At 36.8% G+C, this 18,951-nt stretch overlaps 1 protein-coding gene and 1 long non-coding RNA gene across 2 annotated transcripts in view; one reads left to right on the top strand and one right to left on the bottom strand.

Annotated features, from left to right (window-relative positions):
* The first annotated feature begins 7,529 nt into the window (after positions 1-7,529).
* LOC130220192 (uncharacterized) lies at positions 7,530-12,068 on the top strand. Its single transcript, XR_008836149.1, has 5 exons — positions 7,530-7,656; positions 8,289-8,355; positions 8,607-8,704; positions 8,790-8,882; positions 11,979-12,068. It is a non-coding gene; the product is annotated as an uncharacterized LOC130220192 (long non-coding RNA).
* Positions 12,069-14,954: 2,886 nt separating this feature from the next.
* Positions 14,955-18,951, bottom strand: part of loxl2a (lysyl oxidase-like 2a) — a 42,186-nt gene continuing 38,189 nt past the window's right edge. The window contains exon 14 of the mRNA XM_056452568.1: positions 14,955-17,207. Within this exon, the coding sequence (XP_056308543.1) occupies positions 17,140-17,207 (68 nt within the window). The 3' untranslated portion in view covers positions 14,955-17,139. The remainder of the gene's footprint in view (positions 17,208-18,951) is intronic.

Raw genomic sequence — 18,951 nt, 5'->3', positions numbered from 1 at the left:
AAACAGTGTTCTACCTCTATCCTTGGACTAGTGGTCTGGGTCCCAGAGGCCCCCTTGCCCTCCACCTAAGGGGTCCCTGATCCCAGCAAGCTACCCAGGGGCTTACCTCTCTCCCTGGACTTGCAGTCTGGGCCCTAAAGTCCCACTTGACCTCCAAATAATGGTTCCCTGACCCCAGCAAGCTACCCAGGGGCTAACCTCTTTCCCTTGACTAGCAGTTTAGGCCCCGAAGGGCGCCCTTGACCTCCACCCAAAGGGTCCCTGATCCCAGCAAGCTACCCCGGGGCCAACCTCTCTCCCTGGACTAGTGGTCTGGGCCCCAGAGGCCCCCTTGCTTTAAACCTAAGGAGTCCCTGACCCCAGCCAGCTACCTAGGGTCCTACCTCTATCCCAGGACTAGCGGTCTGGGCCTGAGAGGCCCCCTTGTCCTGCACCTAAGGGGTCCCTGACACCAGCTATTTACCCAGGGGCCTAATTGTCTTCCTGGACTTGCTGTCTGGGCCCTCGAGGGCCCCCTTGCCCTCCAAATAAGCGGTCGTTGACCCCAGCAAGCTACTCAGGGGCCAACCTCTTTCCCTGGACTTGCAGTTTGGGCCCCTAAGGGCTCCGTGGACCTCCACCTAAAGGGTCCTTGATCCCAACAAGCTACCCAGGGGCCTACCTCTATCCGTAGACTAGCAGTCTGAGCCCCAAAAGCCCCGTTGACCTCTACCTAAGCGGTCCATGACGCCAGCAAGCTACCCAGGGGCCAACCTCTCTCCCTGGACTAGCAGTTTGGGCCCCAGAGGGCGCCCAAGACCTCTTCCTAAAGTGACCCTGACCCCAGCAAGCCGCCCAAAGGCCTACCTCTCTCCCTGGACTAGCTGTCTGAGCTCCAGAGGCCCCATTGCCCTCTACCCAAGGGGTCCTTGACTCCTGCAAGCTACCCAGGAGCCAACCTCTCTCCCTGGACTTGCAGTCTGGGCCCCAGAGGCCCCCTTGTCTTCCACCTAAGGGGTCCCTGACCCCAGCAAGCTAGCCACGGGCCTACATCTTTCCCTGGACTTGTATTCTGGGCCATAGTGGGCCCCCTTTCCCTCCACCTAAGGAGTCCCTGCCCCCAGCAAGCTACCCAGGGGCCTACCTGTCATCCTGGACCAGCTGTCTGGGCGCCAGAGACCCCCTTGCCCTCCAACTAAGTGGTCCCTGACCCCAACAAGCTACCCAATGGCCTACTTCTCTCCCTGGACTTGCAGTCTGTGCTCCAGAGGCCCCCTTGACCTCCACCTAAAGGGTCCCTGACCCCAGCAAGCTACCCTGGGGGCAACTTCTTTCCCTGGACTTGCAGTCTGGGCCCAAGAGGGCCTCCTTGCCCTCCACTTAAGGGGTCTCTGACCCCAGCGAGCTACCCAGGGGCCTACCTCTCCCTGGACTTGCAGTCTGGGCCCTAGAGGGCCCCCTTTCCCTCCATATAAGGAGTCCCTGACCCCAGCTAGCTACCCAGGGGACTACCTCTCTCCCTGGACTTGCGGTCTGGGCCCCAGAGGCCCCCTGGACCTCCACCTAAAGGGTCCCTGACCCCAGCAAGCTAGCCAGGGGCCTACCTCTCTCCCTGAACTTGTATTCTGTGGCCTAGAGGGCCCTCTTGCCCTCAACATAAGGGGTCGTTGACCCCACCAAGCTACCCAGGGGCCTACCTCTCTCCCTGGACTTGCAGACTGGGCCCTAGAGGCCCCCTTGCCCTCCACCTAAGGTGTCCCTGATCCCAGCAAGCTACCCGGGGCCCAACCTTTCTCCCTGGACTTGCAGTCTAGGCCTGAGAGGGCGCCCTTGCCTTCAACTTAAGGTGTCCCTGACACCAGCAAGCTACCCAGGGCCCAACCTCTCCCCCTGGACTTGCAGTCTGGGCCCCAGAGGGCGCCCTTGCCCTCCACCTAAGGGGTTCCTGACCCCAGCAAGCTACCCAGGGACCAACCTCTCTCCATGGACTTGCAGTCTGGGCCCCAGAGGGCCCACTTGCTTTCTTCCGAAGGGATCCCTGACCTCAGCAGGCTACCCAGGAGCCAACCTTTCTCCCTGGACTTGCAGTCTGGGCCCCAGGGGGCCCCTTGCCCTCCAGTTATGGGGTTCCTGACCCCAGCAAGCTACCCTGGGGCCAACCTCTCTCCCTGGATATGCAGTCTGGGCCACAGAGGGCCCCTTGCCCTCCAATTTTGGGGTCCCTGACCCCAACAAGCTACCCAGGGGTCAACCCTCTCCCTGGACTTGCAGTCTGGGCCCCAGGGGGCCCCTTGCCCTCCAAATATGGGGTTCCTGACCCCAGCAAGCTACCCTGGGGCAACTTCTTTCCCTGGACTTGCAGTCTGGGCCCAAGAGGGCCTCCTTGCCCTCCACTTAAGGGGTCTCTGACCCCAGCGAGCTACCCAGGGGCCTACCTCTCCCTGGACTTGCAGTCTGGGCCCTAGAGGGCCCCCTTTCTCTCCATATAAGGAGTCCCTGACCCCAGCTAGCTACCCAGGGGACTACCTCTCTCCCTGGACTTGCGGTCTGGGCCCCAGAGGCCCCCTGGACCTCCACCTAAAGGGTCCCTGACCCCAGCAAGCTAGCCAGGGGCCTACCTCTCTCCCTGAACTTGTATTCTGTGCCCTAGAGGGCCCTCTTGCCCTCAACATAAGGGGTCGTTGACTCCACCAAGCTACCCAGGGGCCTACCTCTCTCCCTGGACTTGCAGACTGGGCCCTAGAGGCCCCCTTGCCCTCCACCTAAGGTGTGCCTGACCCCAGCAAGCTACCCAGGGCCCAACCTCTCCCCCTGGACTTGCAGTCTGGGCCCCAGAGGGCGCCCTGCCCGCCACCTAAGGGGTCCCTGACCCCAGCTAGCTACCCAGGGGCCAACCTCTCTCTATGGACTTGCAGTCTGGGCCCCAGAGGGCCCCCTTGCCCTCTACCTTAGGGGTCCCTGAACCCAGCAAGCTACCCGGGGCCCAACCTTTCTCCCTGGACTTGCAGTCTGGGCCCCAGGGGGCCCCTTGCCCTCCAAATATGGGGTTTCTCACCCCAGCAAGCTACCCTGGGGCCAACCTCTCTCCCCGTACTTGCAGTCTGGGCCCCAGAGGGCTCCTTGCCCTCCGCCTAAGGGGTCCCTGATCCCAGCAAGCTACCCAGAGGCCAAACTAAAATGCTAAATGATAGATAAAAATCTCATTCTAAGTCTATATTTAAAAAATAAACAAAAACAAACATCTGATTAAATATCTAAGAATGCAAATATGGAATATCTTTGGGTTTTCAATTCAATTTAAACAACAGTTTTAATCTAAATAATGGGTTTGTCCATATTTGGCCCAACATTTTGCTTTCAGTTAAATTTAAATTACACTACTTTTTGATATGAGATATCATTAAGTTTTAATAATTATTCTCAATGCTATACCAAACCATGTCCCTGTTAAAAAGTTATTTATATCAGCCAGGTTATCCTGTTAAAAGACGCCCACAGAAGCCTCAGAGAAGCAGCAGATGCCTTCACGAAAACAAACATTGCTGCTGTGAAACCTAAGATTTTCTCAATCAAAGTCAAGATCACATGGACGGATGGAAAAAAAGATTTATGGATGGATGGATGAATAAAAAGACATGGATGGATGGATGAGCTTTAGTTAGAATCATAGTTAATGGTTGTTTTCTATTCCCAGTTATCCCCCCTAAGCCCTATTTATATTGACCTTATTCTTCAATGCGGAAGTGCGCTCGTTTTTGCAATTGTTTTAGAATGTCCAATTCAGCTGCCTATGGGAGAAACGACTAGGAATAATAAACAACAGAAAATGATCAAAATACTTATTCTACAAACAAGTGTTTGCATGACAATACAGACAAAGTATAATGATATAATAAGAAAATGTCAATTTGCAACACCAAACAGCAAAACGAGCTGTTTTTAACGTCTAAAAATGAATGGAAGTCAATGAGACCGGAAGTCTTGAGCCAAAATAATTCAAATGGCTGCACCCACTCGTTACGCGGAGAATAAGGTGAATAGAACGTTCCAACATTTAAACATTAAAAAAAAAAAAGAAACATTAAAGCAATCTCTTTTATGTCTAATTTGCTTTCAAAGTATTTTTTGCAGTTCAGTTTGAGCTATCATCATCCTGACACTTGTGCTCCCTTCGTAGTGCACTTTGAAATCATTTATGCCATGTTGAATGCCGCCGTGGCTCATGACAAAAGCTATAGGTGACCTTTGGAATGCAGAATGTACATTATGTCTCCAAAGCTTGGGGAAACAAAAATATATTGGCTACGTTAAGGGTTTTAATTTATAGTAATATTTATAGTAGGCTATTTATTAAAAAATGTATGTAATGTACATGACATGGGCCTATAGGCTAGAACAGGGGTCACCAACCTCGGTCCTGGAGGGCCGGTGTTCCTGCAGAGTTTAGCTCCAACTTGCCTTAACACACCTGCTTGGATGATTCAAGTATACCTAGTAAGACCTTGATTACGTTGTTCAGGTGTGTTTGATTAGAGTTGGAGCTAAAATCTGTAGAGCACCGGCCCTTTAAGAACAAGTTTGGTGACCCCTGGGCTAGAACATTGCTGCAGCAGGGATTTGAATGTGTCAAATTTGTAAATTTGTAAAAAAAAAAAAGTAGACATTAATAAAAAAACATAATATACTAAAAAAAAAATAATAATAAATAACAAAAAAAAAAAAAAAAAAAAAAAAAAAAATATATATATATATATATATATATATATATATATATAATAACTCATTTCTAATAACTGATTTATTTTATCTTTGCCATAATGACAGTAAATAATATTTGACTAGATATTTTCAAGACACTTCTATACAGCTTAAAGTGACATTTAAAGGCTTAGGTTAATTAGGTTAACTAGGCAGGGTAGGGTAATTAGGCAAGTTATTGTATAATGAAAGTTTGTTCTGTAGATCATCGAAAAAAATATATAGCTTAATGGGGCTAATAATTTTGACCTTAAAATGGCTTTTAAAAAATTAAAAACTGCTTTTATTCCAGCCGAAATAAAACAAATAAGACTTTCTCCAGAAGAACAAATATTTTTAGACATATTGTGAAAATTTCCTTGCTCTATTAAACATCATTTGAGAAATATTTTAAAAAGAAAAATAATTTAAAGGGGGCTAATAATTCTGACTTCAACTGTATATATATATATATATATATATATATATATATATATATATATATATATATATATATATATATATATATATATATATATATATATATATATACAGTTGAAGTCAGAATTATTATCCCCCCTGAATTATTAGCCCTCCTGTTTATTTTTTTTCCCCAATTTCTGTTTAATGGAGAGATTTATTCAACACATTTCTAAACATAATAGTTTTAATGACTCATTTCTAATAACTGATTTATTTTCTCTTTACCATGATGACAGTAAATAAAATTTTATTAGATATTCCTCAAGACACTTCTATACAGCTTAAAGTGACATTTAAAGGCTTAACTAGATTTGTTAGGTTACCTAGGCAGGTTAAGGTAATTAGGCAAGTTATTGTATAATGATGGTTTGTTCTGTAGACGAAAAAAAATAGCTTAAAGAGGATAATAATTTTGACCTTAAAATGGCTTTTAAAAAATTTAAAACTGCTTTTATTCTAACCGAAATAAAACAAATAAGACTTTCTCCAGAAGACAAAAATAATATCAGACATACTGTGAAAATGTCCTTGCTCTGTTAAACATCATCTGGGAAATATAAAAAATAATAATATTAATTTGGCTAATAATTCGGACTTCAACTATATATATATATATATATATATATATATATATATATATATATATATATATATATATATATATATATATATATATATATATTTAATTATTATTAAGTAGGATATTGTTTTTTTTTTATTTTATTTCTTAATAAATAGCCTAATTAAACTATTAATGTGACAATTTATATATAACATTAGAATATGAGTTAGAGTTTTGTAAGTGATTTTATGTTTTAGAATAGAATATGGAATATTCTCAATAATATTCATAAAGGAAACATAGGCCGTATATGTGCCATTTGTATTTATTTCAATTAATATGGAAAACGAGTGCATGTTTTTTTCCAAAACTAATATTGGATTTTTTTAAAAATGCATGTGCATATAAAGCAATAATTCTCACAAAGAAAAAGTTATGGGGATTTTCTTGAAAGTAGTTGTTACTCTATCCCATTTCGAGCATCATTATGGACATTTTACTTTACAACTTATGTAGTTCAAATGATGGATCTGCGACAGAGCAAGTAAAGTTTTGGGAAACACTTGTCACTATATTGTTCTTTTCCCAAACGATGCATTGTACTATGAAAGTTCTGCCAAGAGTTATGTTGTTGTTTGGGAAATGCACCCCCACTGTAAAAAGTAAAGGTGCTTCAAGTACTCTGTTGAGTACTCAAGGAACTTCAACATGTATTTTAAGTGCCTCAAAGCTCTTTCTCTCAAAAAGGGGTTCCTTGAGGAACCACTGACAGTCTTTGCAGTGCTTGCAGGACCCTTTTGCAGTAACTGGGATCCTACAAGCACTTTTTTGTCAATACTGAGGTTCTGGAGTCACTGTTTCCTTACACTAAGACCTCGAAGCACTTTGAAAGTTATTGGAGGAACTCAATTTTCAAAAAAGAGTTACTGAAAGATCTATGAACTTATATAATGGTTCCTGGTGGATCTCTCCTCTAAAAGCTAGCACTTAAAGGAACCAAAAGATTTTTTTTTTTTGTTATAATTAAATAGACAATTGTGGAGACCAGAAAATGAGATGGATGTTAATTTACTTAATATTTACTTAGTTATTTGTGCTTTTAGAATGATATGAAATTTGGTGTTTGTTTTTCTTTTTTGTGTGGCACTCACTGTGAACACAAGAATATCATTGATAAGAGTCTAAATGTTGACTTGATTGCAGTTAGGAGACTGACTGGGAAATTGTGAAAAAATGTGAAAATGTAAAAGTAATTTTGGAGAATAAAATACAAATGAGCCACAACAGAGGAAAAAAGAGACAAAAACATGCACAGGCTTGTACAATTATGAAAATGATAATTATTATAGGGGGCTAATTCAATTTTCTGTCAATTTGTCTGTCATTTAAAACAATAATAATAACAACAACAACTGCTGCAATAATAATATTAACAATAATAATAATAAATATTAAGCTATTATTATTGTTGTTATTTTTATAAAAATAGAACTATTATAGCACAGTTCTTCAAAAATCCACTCATGAAAAATATTTAAGATATAACTAAACTTAAGTATATAGGCTATGGGCTCTGGGTTATTAATAAAAAGTATTCCTCCAGTTTGTTTTGATAAACCAACAAAGATAACTTGCTAATGAATGCAGTATTTTGTACATTTTTATTTTTCTAAATTAAATGTTTTTTTTCATCTGTTTCTTGGATTAATGGAATGGAATTAATTGTGTTGCCAAAATAAATAAATAAAAATTAACCGGAACTAACAAAATAATATAAACATGACGCGGACGCGCATCATCGTGCACGCGCAGGTCGCAGGAGCGTTTTCAAATAGCGAGTTGTAACGGCTCCTTTCCTCCATTTCATGACGGCTGTCATCTCTAACACACGGAAGGTGAGTAAGTTGGCAAAATAAATATACAAATTAGATACGATTTGCACACTAATATCTACACTTACACGCATCATTATGTCGTGTAACCTGTTTTAGGAACGTCTCGCGAAGCGATTGCTGTTGTATAAGATTGGGTAAACATTATTATTTTGCGATAATAACAATCGGCTGGATATACATAATCACTCAAATTACACGTCTACCTCACACAAATATAAATAATTTGATGTAAAATATTGATTTATGTCGAAATATTTTATTGTCATTGAACACGAAGCTTCCATGAAAGCCATTGCAAGCGACCGTTAATTTCAAATTAAACAGATAACGTTATACATTCGTACTTATTAGACGGCTTTACCCACAAATAGATTTATTTATTTATTGTCTTCCCTTACATAAACAGTGTGTAGCAAGTGTCTTGAGCAGGGTTGCTTATATTATTTTCTAGCCGCGATGCTATCTAATATTCTTTCCTTTTATTGTTTGTGAGTAATATTACGCATTTGTTATTATTTGCGTTTCTTAAACAGTTACCTGTGTGACAAATTGTGTCTAAGTTATGTACTTCAATATATTTTTTATTCATTCACACAAATAATGTACATAAAGCCTGCCTTTTTCCTTCTCAGAACCTCCACATAAACCCTGAAATTGTTCAGTATTCTCTCTCAAACAGCCGTTTGAGTCACCTCAAATGTAAGTATTTTTTTAAGTAACTAACTGAATTGGAAATAAATGTAAAAATACTTCATTTAACAAACAATATTCTTTGATAATCATTATCCAGCTGGGTAACACTGAACTAATGACATTAAACTTTTAACCTTTTAAGTGTTTAAATCACTCACTTATTTTCTCATTTGCTTGTTTCTGATGTATCCATATTAGGTGTAAATCATTGTGACAGATATAGACTAGAAATTTAAAGTTTGCTGTATCAAATCCAGGTAGCAGAGGGCCAGGTTAAAACGGTCCGATGCACTTCACTTGCAATGCAGATCATCATTTCTGGACAGCTTTCTACTTACTGCTGTGGACATGAAAGGTTCAGCAGACTTTTTGCTCTGAATGAATGGCTATTACATGGTGTGAAGAATTTGCTCTTTATTAACAATTGGAATCTTTTCTAGGATCGTCCTAGGCTTGCCCATGCTGATGGGCTGCACCACAGCAGTACTGGAGCTGAATTCCTGTCGGACAACATCTTCAGGATGCTTTGACTAGTTAGTGAAAATCCACATTTTAGTCATGTAGACTTTTGCTCGTCCCACTTTAATCACAGTAATGCATATCTGGCTAACTTCATAGAAACTGTCTGTTTCTCGCATTATTAGATCAAGAATTTAATTTACTATGTGTTCTAGAAAAAAATCTATTAAAAATCAAACCAGAAAAATGGTAAATAAGTGAAAATACTTTTTTTTTTTTTTTAAGTTCGGTCTTCTAAACGTCAGGCCACTTGCACCTAAAGCAAGTATTGTAAATGAACAGACAACAATCTTAATGCACTAATAATCCTAATCTTAATGTCTTACTGAAACCTGACTAAAGCAAAATAACTACAGTATGTGAACTTGAATTTAATTAAATTACATTTATTATTAGATAAAGCAACATAATGCTTGGGTAATACATTTAAAATTAATAGTTGTTCAATTAAAATAATATTTATAAAGTGTCCACCAAATTAAAGTTTTTTAACAAAGTAGTGAGTTAGTTAATACCACCTCACAAATAAACATGGTTTAAAGTAAATAAAAATTTTGTCATCATTTACCCACCTCTAATATGTTCCAAACCTGTTTGATTTTCTTTCTTTAGTTGAGTGCAAAACATTATATTTTGATTAAAGCTGAGCATTTTTAACCGTTAAAAATAAATTATAACCAGTATAACAAAAGTATGGATTGTGGTTATAGGTTTTCTGTTTTCAGTTTAACAGATGAAAGAAACTTAAACAGGATTGGAACAAGTGAAGGTTGAGTAAATGATGACAGAATTAAATTTTTTGGGTGAACTGTCCCTTTAAAGTGGAAGTGAAGCACTCAGTCAAGTTTACATTCATTTGTGAATTGATGTCCAGTTTAGTGAAAATATAATAAACAAACTCGATTAATGTAACCATTATTGAAGAAAAGAGCATGTTTTACAATAGTTTATATTTTTAGAGCTAGGGTGCAGCTATTTTGGAATATCACTGTCTGACGTCACAAGGTTGGTTCCGTTCCCTCAGCTGAACAGATACAGTGGAAGTAATGGACTGAACACGGACACTAGAAAGCCTAATTTAACACAATGCATAAAGTTTTGGATGTGCATCACAGAGCTGGTGCAAATACAAGCATTACATTTACAGTTAAAGTCAGAATTATTAACCCCCCTTTGAATTTTTTTTTTCTTTTTTTTAAATATTTTCCAAATGATGTTTAGCAGAGGAAGGAAATTTTCACAGTATGTCTGATACTATTTTTTCTTCTGGAGAAAGTTTTATTTCAGCTAGAATAAAAGCTGTTTTTAATTTTTTTTAAAGCCATTTTAAGGTCAAAATTATTAGCCCTTTTAAGTTATATTTTTTGATAGTTTACAGAACAAACCATCGTTATACAGTAACTTGCCTAATTACCCTAACCTGCCTAGTTAACCTAATTAACCTAGTTAAGCCTTTAAATGTCACTTTAAGCTGAATACTAGTGTTCTGAAAAATATCTAGTAAAATATTATTTACTCTCATCATGGCAAAGATAAAATAAAACAGTTATTAGAAATGAGTTACTAAAACTATTATGTTTAGAAATGTGTTAAAAAAATTGGAAATTAGGGAAAAAAATAAACAAGGGTGCTAATAATTCAATGGAGCTAATAATTCTGACTTCAACTGTATGTCCGAAACATAAAAATACATTTTTAAATTTTTCTTTTATTATCGATCAATTGATGTGCTTTGGTCCACTCTCTGTTTTACGATGCCTGACTGCCCTCAATGTCTTTAACAAGATCTGGTACCTGACGTAATGGAGGCGGGTACTTTCACTTTTCACTATATAGCCCCTCACTTCTGTTCATGTTCAAACCAAACTAAGATCGGTGCCGTTTTTCACATCACAGGTTTTTTCGTGCTTCATATTTAATGTTGAAAGATTATTGTAATCGTTGCATTAGTCTGAATGTAAATCACCGTGCCAGGCAGCGCTGCACCAGTGTGAGAGAGTAGACCAAAGCACATCAAATGAACAGTATTTAAAAGAAAAATAGTAAACATTTTTTAAAAAATTAGATTTTAAACACAAGTGTGTTCCTTGTATTTGTACCAGCTCTGCGATGCATGTCCACAACTTCACGCATTGTGTTAAATTAGGCTTTTCAGTCTTCATGTTCAGTCCATTACTTCCACGACATCAGTTCAGTTGAGGGAATGGAATCAACCCGGTGACACAGCGACATTCCAAAATAGCTGCACCCTAGCTCTAAAAACTACAGTAAAACATGGCATTTTCTTCAAAATGGTTACATTAATCGAGTTTGTAATATATATTTTCATTAAAGTAGAAAACAATTCGCAAAATAACGTAAACTTGACAGACTGCTTTACTTTCATTTATATATTTTAAAAAACAAGACCAACTTTATATTAAGGCACCTTAACCACAGTACTTAAAGTTAAATTAATAATATGGTACAATGCACTTATTAAGTACTGTATATACATGTTTTTACATTGTATTATTGTAAAAACTTATTGTTGAGCCCTGTAATATTAATTTCTGTATTTCAAAGGCCACTTAAATTGTCCAAAAACAATATTTGACCTTCATGCATAGTTGATTTAAATTTTTAACTCATTTAATTTTCTCTTTATTTAATGTGTTTTTAATCAACTAATGGTTAATTAAAAAAAAAAGCTAATAACTACAACCTGAATAAAATAACAATATCGCATATGCAGTACACTCAAAATTATAGTGCATTATCTGTGTGAATGAGTGGGAAAATATGTGGGGTGCACTAAGGAGGGAGTGGTTTCAGACAGCTTTTGTGTTGTCTTATTTCTGCTTGTGCTCAGATATTTGAGAGGTTTACATTCTATGAATTTTGCCTTTATTGATGTATACGGGCACTCTGCAAGCAGTGAAAAAAAATCCTTTTATATAAATTAAGACAATTCCTAACTTTATTGATGTTTCCTTTTGTTATTCAGAAATGTTCTGCATATCTTTTGTGTATATGTCTTGATAAGTAAAAAAAATGGCTCTGGGAATATTGTGAATTTCCTTTGTTTTTATAACTTCTCAGGTTAACTACTTTTTAATTTACTTTTATAGGGACACCTCCAATGTGAAGCAGTGGACAGCTAAAGATGTTGCTGACTGTTATTGCTAGACATTATTTAAATTTGATTATTTGCATTAAAATGTATATTACATTATTAATCATATTATGTGAATGTAATTGTGATGTATATTGATTAATAAAAGTAATTATTTAAGAAAAATGCAATTGTATTTTTTAAAAATCTATAAACATGTATAGATAGATAGATAGATAGATGTCTATTGAATTTGTGATTAAACATGTTTGCACAAACCATAAATTAAGAGAGATAGGAAAAACAAGCATTAAAAAATAAAATGGTGCTTCAAAGCACTCAAGGTGGTTCCTGGTCATTCTTAATAAGAGGGTTCCTCAGAGAACTGCTCCTTTTGAAATAGTGCCTAGAGGTTCTTTAGAGGGTTCCGCTGGCGTGGCAATTTGAAGAACCCCAAAAAGTGCCTCCATGAACCTTTCGTTTTTACAGTGTTAATAAGAGGGTTCTTCCAGGAACCCTTGAAGTTCCTCAAAGAACTGCCCTTTTTTGAAATGGTGCCTAGAGCTTCTTTAGAGGGTTCCGCCGGTGTGGCAATGTGAAAAACCCCAAAAAGTGCCTCCAGGAACCTTTAATTTTTACAGTGTGTGCTGTTGTGTTGGCATTTCAGTTACTGCAAACTCCCCATGCTGCATCATTGGAAAAAAAGGTATTACAAATTTGTTAAATGTGTTTTTAGTTGTGTAAAATAATGTGTGTTTTTCGAAATATAAAGTTATTTGTTTTGTAAAGCAGAGTGGCTTTTGATTTAATTAATTACCTCAGATTTAGGCTTATTAATTCGCATGTGATTTAAATGGTGTGGGACACAGAAGATAGACTCAAGCAATTTTGCCATGCTTGAAGCTTAGAAGTGGAATATAATTAAAGTTAGTTTCTGTGTGCACAGGAGGAACCACAAACCATACCCGTGTCTGCCTGAAAACAGTGGTTTGTGTGCGGTTAACGCAAACTTCACAGTTCACTTAAAGTAATCTTATTTGGACCAAATCATGGAAATGGTGCACATATGAGTTGGTCAAGCAGTGTATTTATGCATTTAATCACTCACTTTTCTTACACACACACTCTAAATGACCCTCAATAAGCAGATCTAATTTCTTATTTAAATATGCAATTCCAAATAATATTAAAATACAAGTTAATGCTTAGATTTCAAAGGTATACAAATAAGTATATGTACATGCAACATATATTTCAAAATTTATCAAAAACATTTCCAGGTTTTGATGAATAAGCTACTACATGTTGTAAGAGGTTAAATTATTATATGCGTTTGTTTACATGACAAAACATGTAATTTTGATTCAAGAAGGTCCATGCTAGCTCCAAAGGCAGATACTGATAAGATCAGGGCCTGGTATGTGGACTTTGGGGGTTTTACGATGTGGTCTCATGTTGATTGGTCAGTTTGAATGTCTCAACATTTGGGCTTTAGTCACATGGTCAAGAAAGATACAAAATACATGGTAAAACGCTGCTCTGCCTCTTTTCTTTTCCTGGCCTGTCTTTTCCTGGTCACTTTTCCTGGTCTGCTCCTCTCCTTCTCTGGAGTCTATCTTCTCTGACTTTACTGCTATCAGGCTAACTTCTGGGCCTGCTCTCTTTGTCTCTCTCTCTGTCCCTCCCCCTGTGTCTCTCCTTCTACCTCTGGTAACTTTAATTTTACATTTAAGCTGGGTACAATTTATATAATATGTTTTATCATTTCATATTTGATCATTTTATACAGTTATTTTGTAACTAATTCAGTTGTAAGCATAGAGAATTATTGTCATTAAATCATCTCATTTTCAAGTATTTGTGAATTACTTTTGATTTAACATCAACACTTAACTGTTCCATATTGCAATACAATACAATCACATAATATCAACGCTCTCCCACATTTATAGCTATTAATATTGCCCATTCGGCAGAACTACAGTTCGAACCGCTGTGGTTTTAAACCAAATCTTACAATGTTAATACTTTACATTTAAGTACAGCAGTTCTTTTTTTGACTTTTCAAGAACAGAGCCATTTTTGATACATTTTTAAAAGCACATTTTAATTTAAACTTTGAATTTTTTTTATTTATTTTTGTTTTTTTTCTGCAAGCACAGTTAATATTCAAATTATTTATAATGTTTAAAGTGGTTGACAATAATAACTATTCTTAATAATAGGAATTAATCTGCCTTGTTTTTCAACTGCGCAGTGCTGTGGCAGCTTAATTAGGTCTACTATGCTATGCTGACATTTATTTTTCTGAGGTGAAAAAAGTTTGAGAGCCACTGGCCTAAACCCTTGAGCACTGGAATCTACACTGTTGTGATGTCCCAATTGCATTGCATTCTGTGACATGCAGGTTCTGGAGTGTAGATTTTAGGCAGAGGGGTCGAGGGTATGTCCATGTAAGATTCTCTCATTTACTTGAAGTGGAATGCATTTTACAATGGCTGTGGAGATTCCTTTGAGGTGACATGGTTAGGAAACAATGGAACAAAATACTCTATGGGGAAAATAAATGATCATCTTTCTGATTGTCCTCCATTCAAAACAGTATGCAATTGCTGTACTTGTGTGCAATTGCTGATAAATAGTTGTAATATTATGATGTAATATTCAAAACAAGCACAGGATACAAATGGAGATGCATGATCAATATTGTTTTTTCAAAAAGAACTAAAATTATTCATTCATTCACTATCCTTTGGCTTAGTTCCTGATTTATTTATTATATTTATTTTTTATATTTATTTTAAAAAACTAATAAGGGGCTTTATTAGGAGTCATAAAACAACATAGTGGGTCTCAGAATTACAGGGTCACGGATGTGTCCCTGTATACCATGGTGACCCTGTAATGCTGGTGAGTAACCTGGTGTTTTGACCCTGTAAACCATGTATACAAGAACACACACACACACACGCACACACACACACAGAGACAGTTTACATGAGAATTGTTTTTATTACAGAATCAATACAATGGTTTGTGCAAATGTGCTGTTTAGTCATAAACACATTTCTGAAAACCACTGAACTGGTCATAGGTACCCTCATAAAACGGAGGGCAGATGCTTCACAAGTTACCAACAAATTCTTACAGTTTCACATTGTATACACAAAAGTCGACATAAAACATAATCCCTGACTGACTCACAATAAATAACTTGACATGCTTGATGAATTAACCACAAAAGAGTCTGACAGCCAGAATAGGGTTGGGTTCATGTAACTGCAAGGTTTGGAATATAAATTAATGCAGAAAAATTATTTTAAGAAACAAAAAAGAAAAGAAGATCCAAGTTTTGAATAGCTTGTAGCTACATTAATACAGAGATTGTCCATCCCGAATTGAACATACGGTCATTATTTATTCACTCTGGTGCTATTCCAATGAGTTTCAAACCAAAAAATTACATACTTTATGAGTTCCTCCTCACAGTTTTCCATACAACTTTAGTGAAAATCCAGCAACTATGTAATTTCCTGCTAATATACATATTTTACTGGCTGTTTTTAAGGAGCATTTTCTTATTTATTGATTTTTTTTTTTTTTTTGCAATCATGAAATAACATTCCCAAACTATTAAAGACATGATAACCTACAACCTAAAAATAATAACCTAGCCTGAATATTCCCTGCAGGTTATTATTATATAGATAAAACTGTGTAAATCAAGTAATTTTTTATTTCATAATTCTAAATTAGATGTCGCAAAATTACATGACAATACATCAAGTTAAATTAAGTTCATCACTGTTTTATTTTCATAAATCATGTTTTTTCACAAATGATCATGAAAAGCATGATTTTTGTAAATTATTAGAACAGTGATCTGTTTTGGCAAGTTAATTATTCTAATGTAGAAATTGCCAAAACATTATAAAAATGTTAAGAAAATTTAAGCATATAAACAAAAATATTTACGTATATAGCAAAAAACATCGAAAAAACAAGTAAACGAGAATCAACTGAGTTGGTTTGCTGTCTGCATCTACATGCATGAACAATCGTAAATAATTAACTAACAATTGTTTAATATCTTTACTTAATACTTGTAAAAAAAAAAACGAAATCGTCATCTATTTACAGATACTCGCTGATTACTATTTAGGCTATATTGACGTTTTTTAAAGGTCCCATGAAGTGCTTGGAAATATGCATTTTTATTCGACGTTTGACGTAATCTCAACCAAAATACGAAGAGAGGGTGGGGCATACTGTAGCTCCTCCCCTTTAAAAAAAAACTGTCAATAGTGTTTTGTTTTTATCACAGCTCTGTCAGTGAGAGCAATTGAGCTCAAGTGCATCAAATGAAAAGCAAACGAGAATCATCAGGGGGCAGGGCTTGTAAGATACTAGAGAGCAATTGATTGGTTGTGGTTTGATGAAAAACTAAAGTATGAGGTGACTTGGATAAAAAAAAAACGTTGATCCATTTAGGCGGAAATGACGAACTACAAGCTTTATATTAGTTTATATCAGTTTTATATGTTCTAAACATGAATTTTGTCCTTGTTTTAGAGCACACTAGCTAATAGATATCCTAAAAACTAACAATACTGATGCTAACATCTAAAACACTTTATTTTTATTTCATGGGAGCTTTAAATATCTTATGGTAAAAAAGGACATCCCTTACATGAATTAACTATTGTTTTACTACAAATACCTCCACAACCAAACAAAAAATTTTTTTTTTAGGTGGCAATAGTTAAATAGTAAAATTGCACTTATACGCGACAATTATATTACAAAGGTACGAAATCACTGCATCAAAAATGTATGGTTACCACACTTTTACTATATAACAACAACGGTTAATTTTCCATCAGAACAACACCAAGGTGAGTAAACAATGCCTCACTTTTTTCATTTTTGGATGGACTATCTAGGAGTCAAGCACAGAAATGCAATAAATACAGTACGTCTTAGGAAGTTAGATAGTTTCTGTAGCGCACGAGGATCAGGAAAGAACCTACTTCTATACTCGGAGGTCAGTTAAAGAGCAGTGGATCTGCTGTTGAAGTGCTGGAGTCTCTCTAGTGGTCAATCATATTTGAACATTGGTCTAAATGACATCCTGCAGCATCCTCCACAGAGAGCCTTTGTCTGTCCTTCGTTGTCTCCTATCTGAGGTGGTTCAGCTGGTTGCTCATTCCTGAGTAATCATCCATGTCTGAACTTCGTGAGCCACCTGGACCGGGGTAGATACGGGATTACTCACTTACATCCTTTTCTATTGACTTTATTCTTTCACTTAAAGGAATAGTTACTCTCAAAAATGAAAATTCTTACCCCATAATTTGCCTCAAGCCAGCTCTTATGTATATGACTTTTTTATTTTTATTTTAGACAATTTAAAATGTTATCCTAGCTTATCGATGCTGTATAATGTTGTTGAATAGTGGATTTTATTTTGAAGCTGCAAAACAAAGGCATAAATCTGTTGTCTAACCAACCCATATGCCACCAGGGGGTTAACCAATGTCTTATGAAGCAGACTGATGTGTTTTTTATAAACTCCAATCACCCACTGACCCAATATTTCACCTGGGAAGCTCCGGTAATTTGAATGGCCCAATCTAGTTACGAAAAATCCCTTTTTGTACATGTTAGTCAGGTTGCAAGATCTTGTATGAAGCTCATCGCCTAATGAATTTGACGACACAACTCATCACCACACAATTGACTAAATATTCAAAGCATTTTTTACCAAAATCTGGCAACTCCCCAGGTCACCCGGCAGACAAATATTGTATGCATATATGTATAACTCATGACATAAGACAAGTATATGTGCAATGGCATTCTTAGTGTAATATACTCAGTGTTGGGGTAATGCATTAACAGTAACATAATAATTACATAATAATTTTACTTTTTTAAAGTAACCCATTACTTAAAAAATTTATGATAATATTTGAGTTACTTTTTTAAAAAGTAATATGTAATGTGAGTTACTTTTTATTTTAATTTGATCAGCTTTTAAAAATAAATTGCTGAAATAAAGTTGATGTAGTCACGAACACGCACTCAATGCGAGAATACTTTCATTATTTTGAACGCATTGAATAAAAGGATGACGACTGTCTCAATGGACAGCAATTTTACAAAACTAATAAGACAAAATTAAGTCTTAGCAAAAGTACAGAAAAATAAAAACAACAAAGGTAATGTAACGCATTACGATAAAAAGTAAGCTCAGTATTGTAATGCATTACTTCAAACGTAACTTTCCTGAACATCGAATATACTGTATAATGTTATCCAGTAACGCCAGGCTAACTAGCTTCTTATTTATCGTCATCTTCTGTGCTAAACAAACTGTGATAAATAACTCTCACAAGACGCATCTATTCTTGAAGATTCTGTTTTATGTCATGTGTCATAACTAGGCCCACACGGAATTTGCACGTGCAGAATTCCACAGATTTCCACAGATTTTTAGCCCATCATTAATTCTGCTTATTTACTTGAGTAAATGTGTGTAAATCTATATTTATTCAGTTTTTAAATAAATTACAGTAATATTATTGACTAATATGAAACTGTTCATCTGATTTATGTACAATACAGTTTATAAAGTAATACTTTCTGTCTTTTAGTTGATATATGAGAGACTTGCTTTGTTTACCAAATAAAGTGAATCTAATTGGATTTGCATTTTAAACATTAAAATAAAAGTAAAAAAATCATATTTTATTATTTCACATATTAAGATTTTAGTTATGATACTCCCAAAATAATTCTGCAGAAATCCGCAGATTTTTACCAAAATTCTTCGCAAAAATAGCAAAAAACGTGCACAGATTACGTCTGGCCCTAGTCATAACGTCGTTTACATCAGTCGTGCATAACAACTGAACAATTATAATTAAAAAAATATGTAAGTTGAAGTCAGAATTATTAGCCCCCTGTCTTTAATCTTCCCCCAATTT

This window comes from Danio aesculapii, unplaced genomic scaffold, assembly GCF_903798145.1.
Source record: "Danio aesculapii unplaced genomic scaffold, fDanAes4.1, whole genome shotgun sequence".
NCBI lineage: Eukaryota > Metazoa > Chordata > Actinopteri > Cypriniformes > Danionidae > Danio > Danio aesculapii.
Note: the sequence above shows the minus strand (reverse complement) of the source record. Positions and strands in the feature narration are given on the sequence as shown.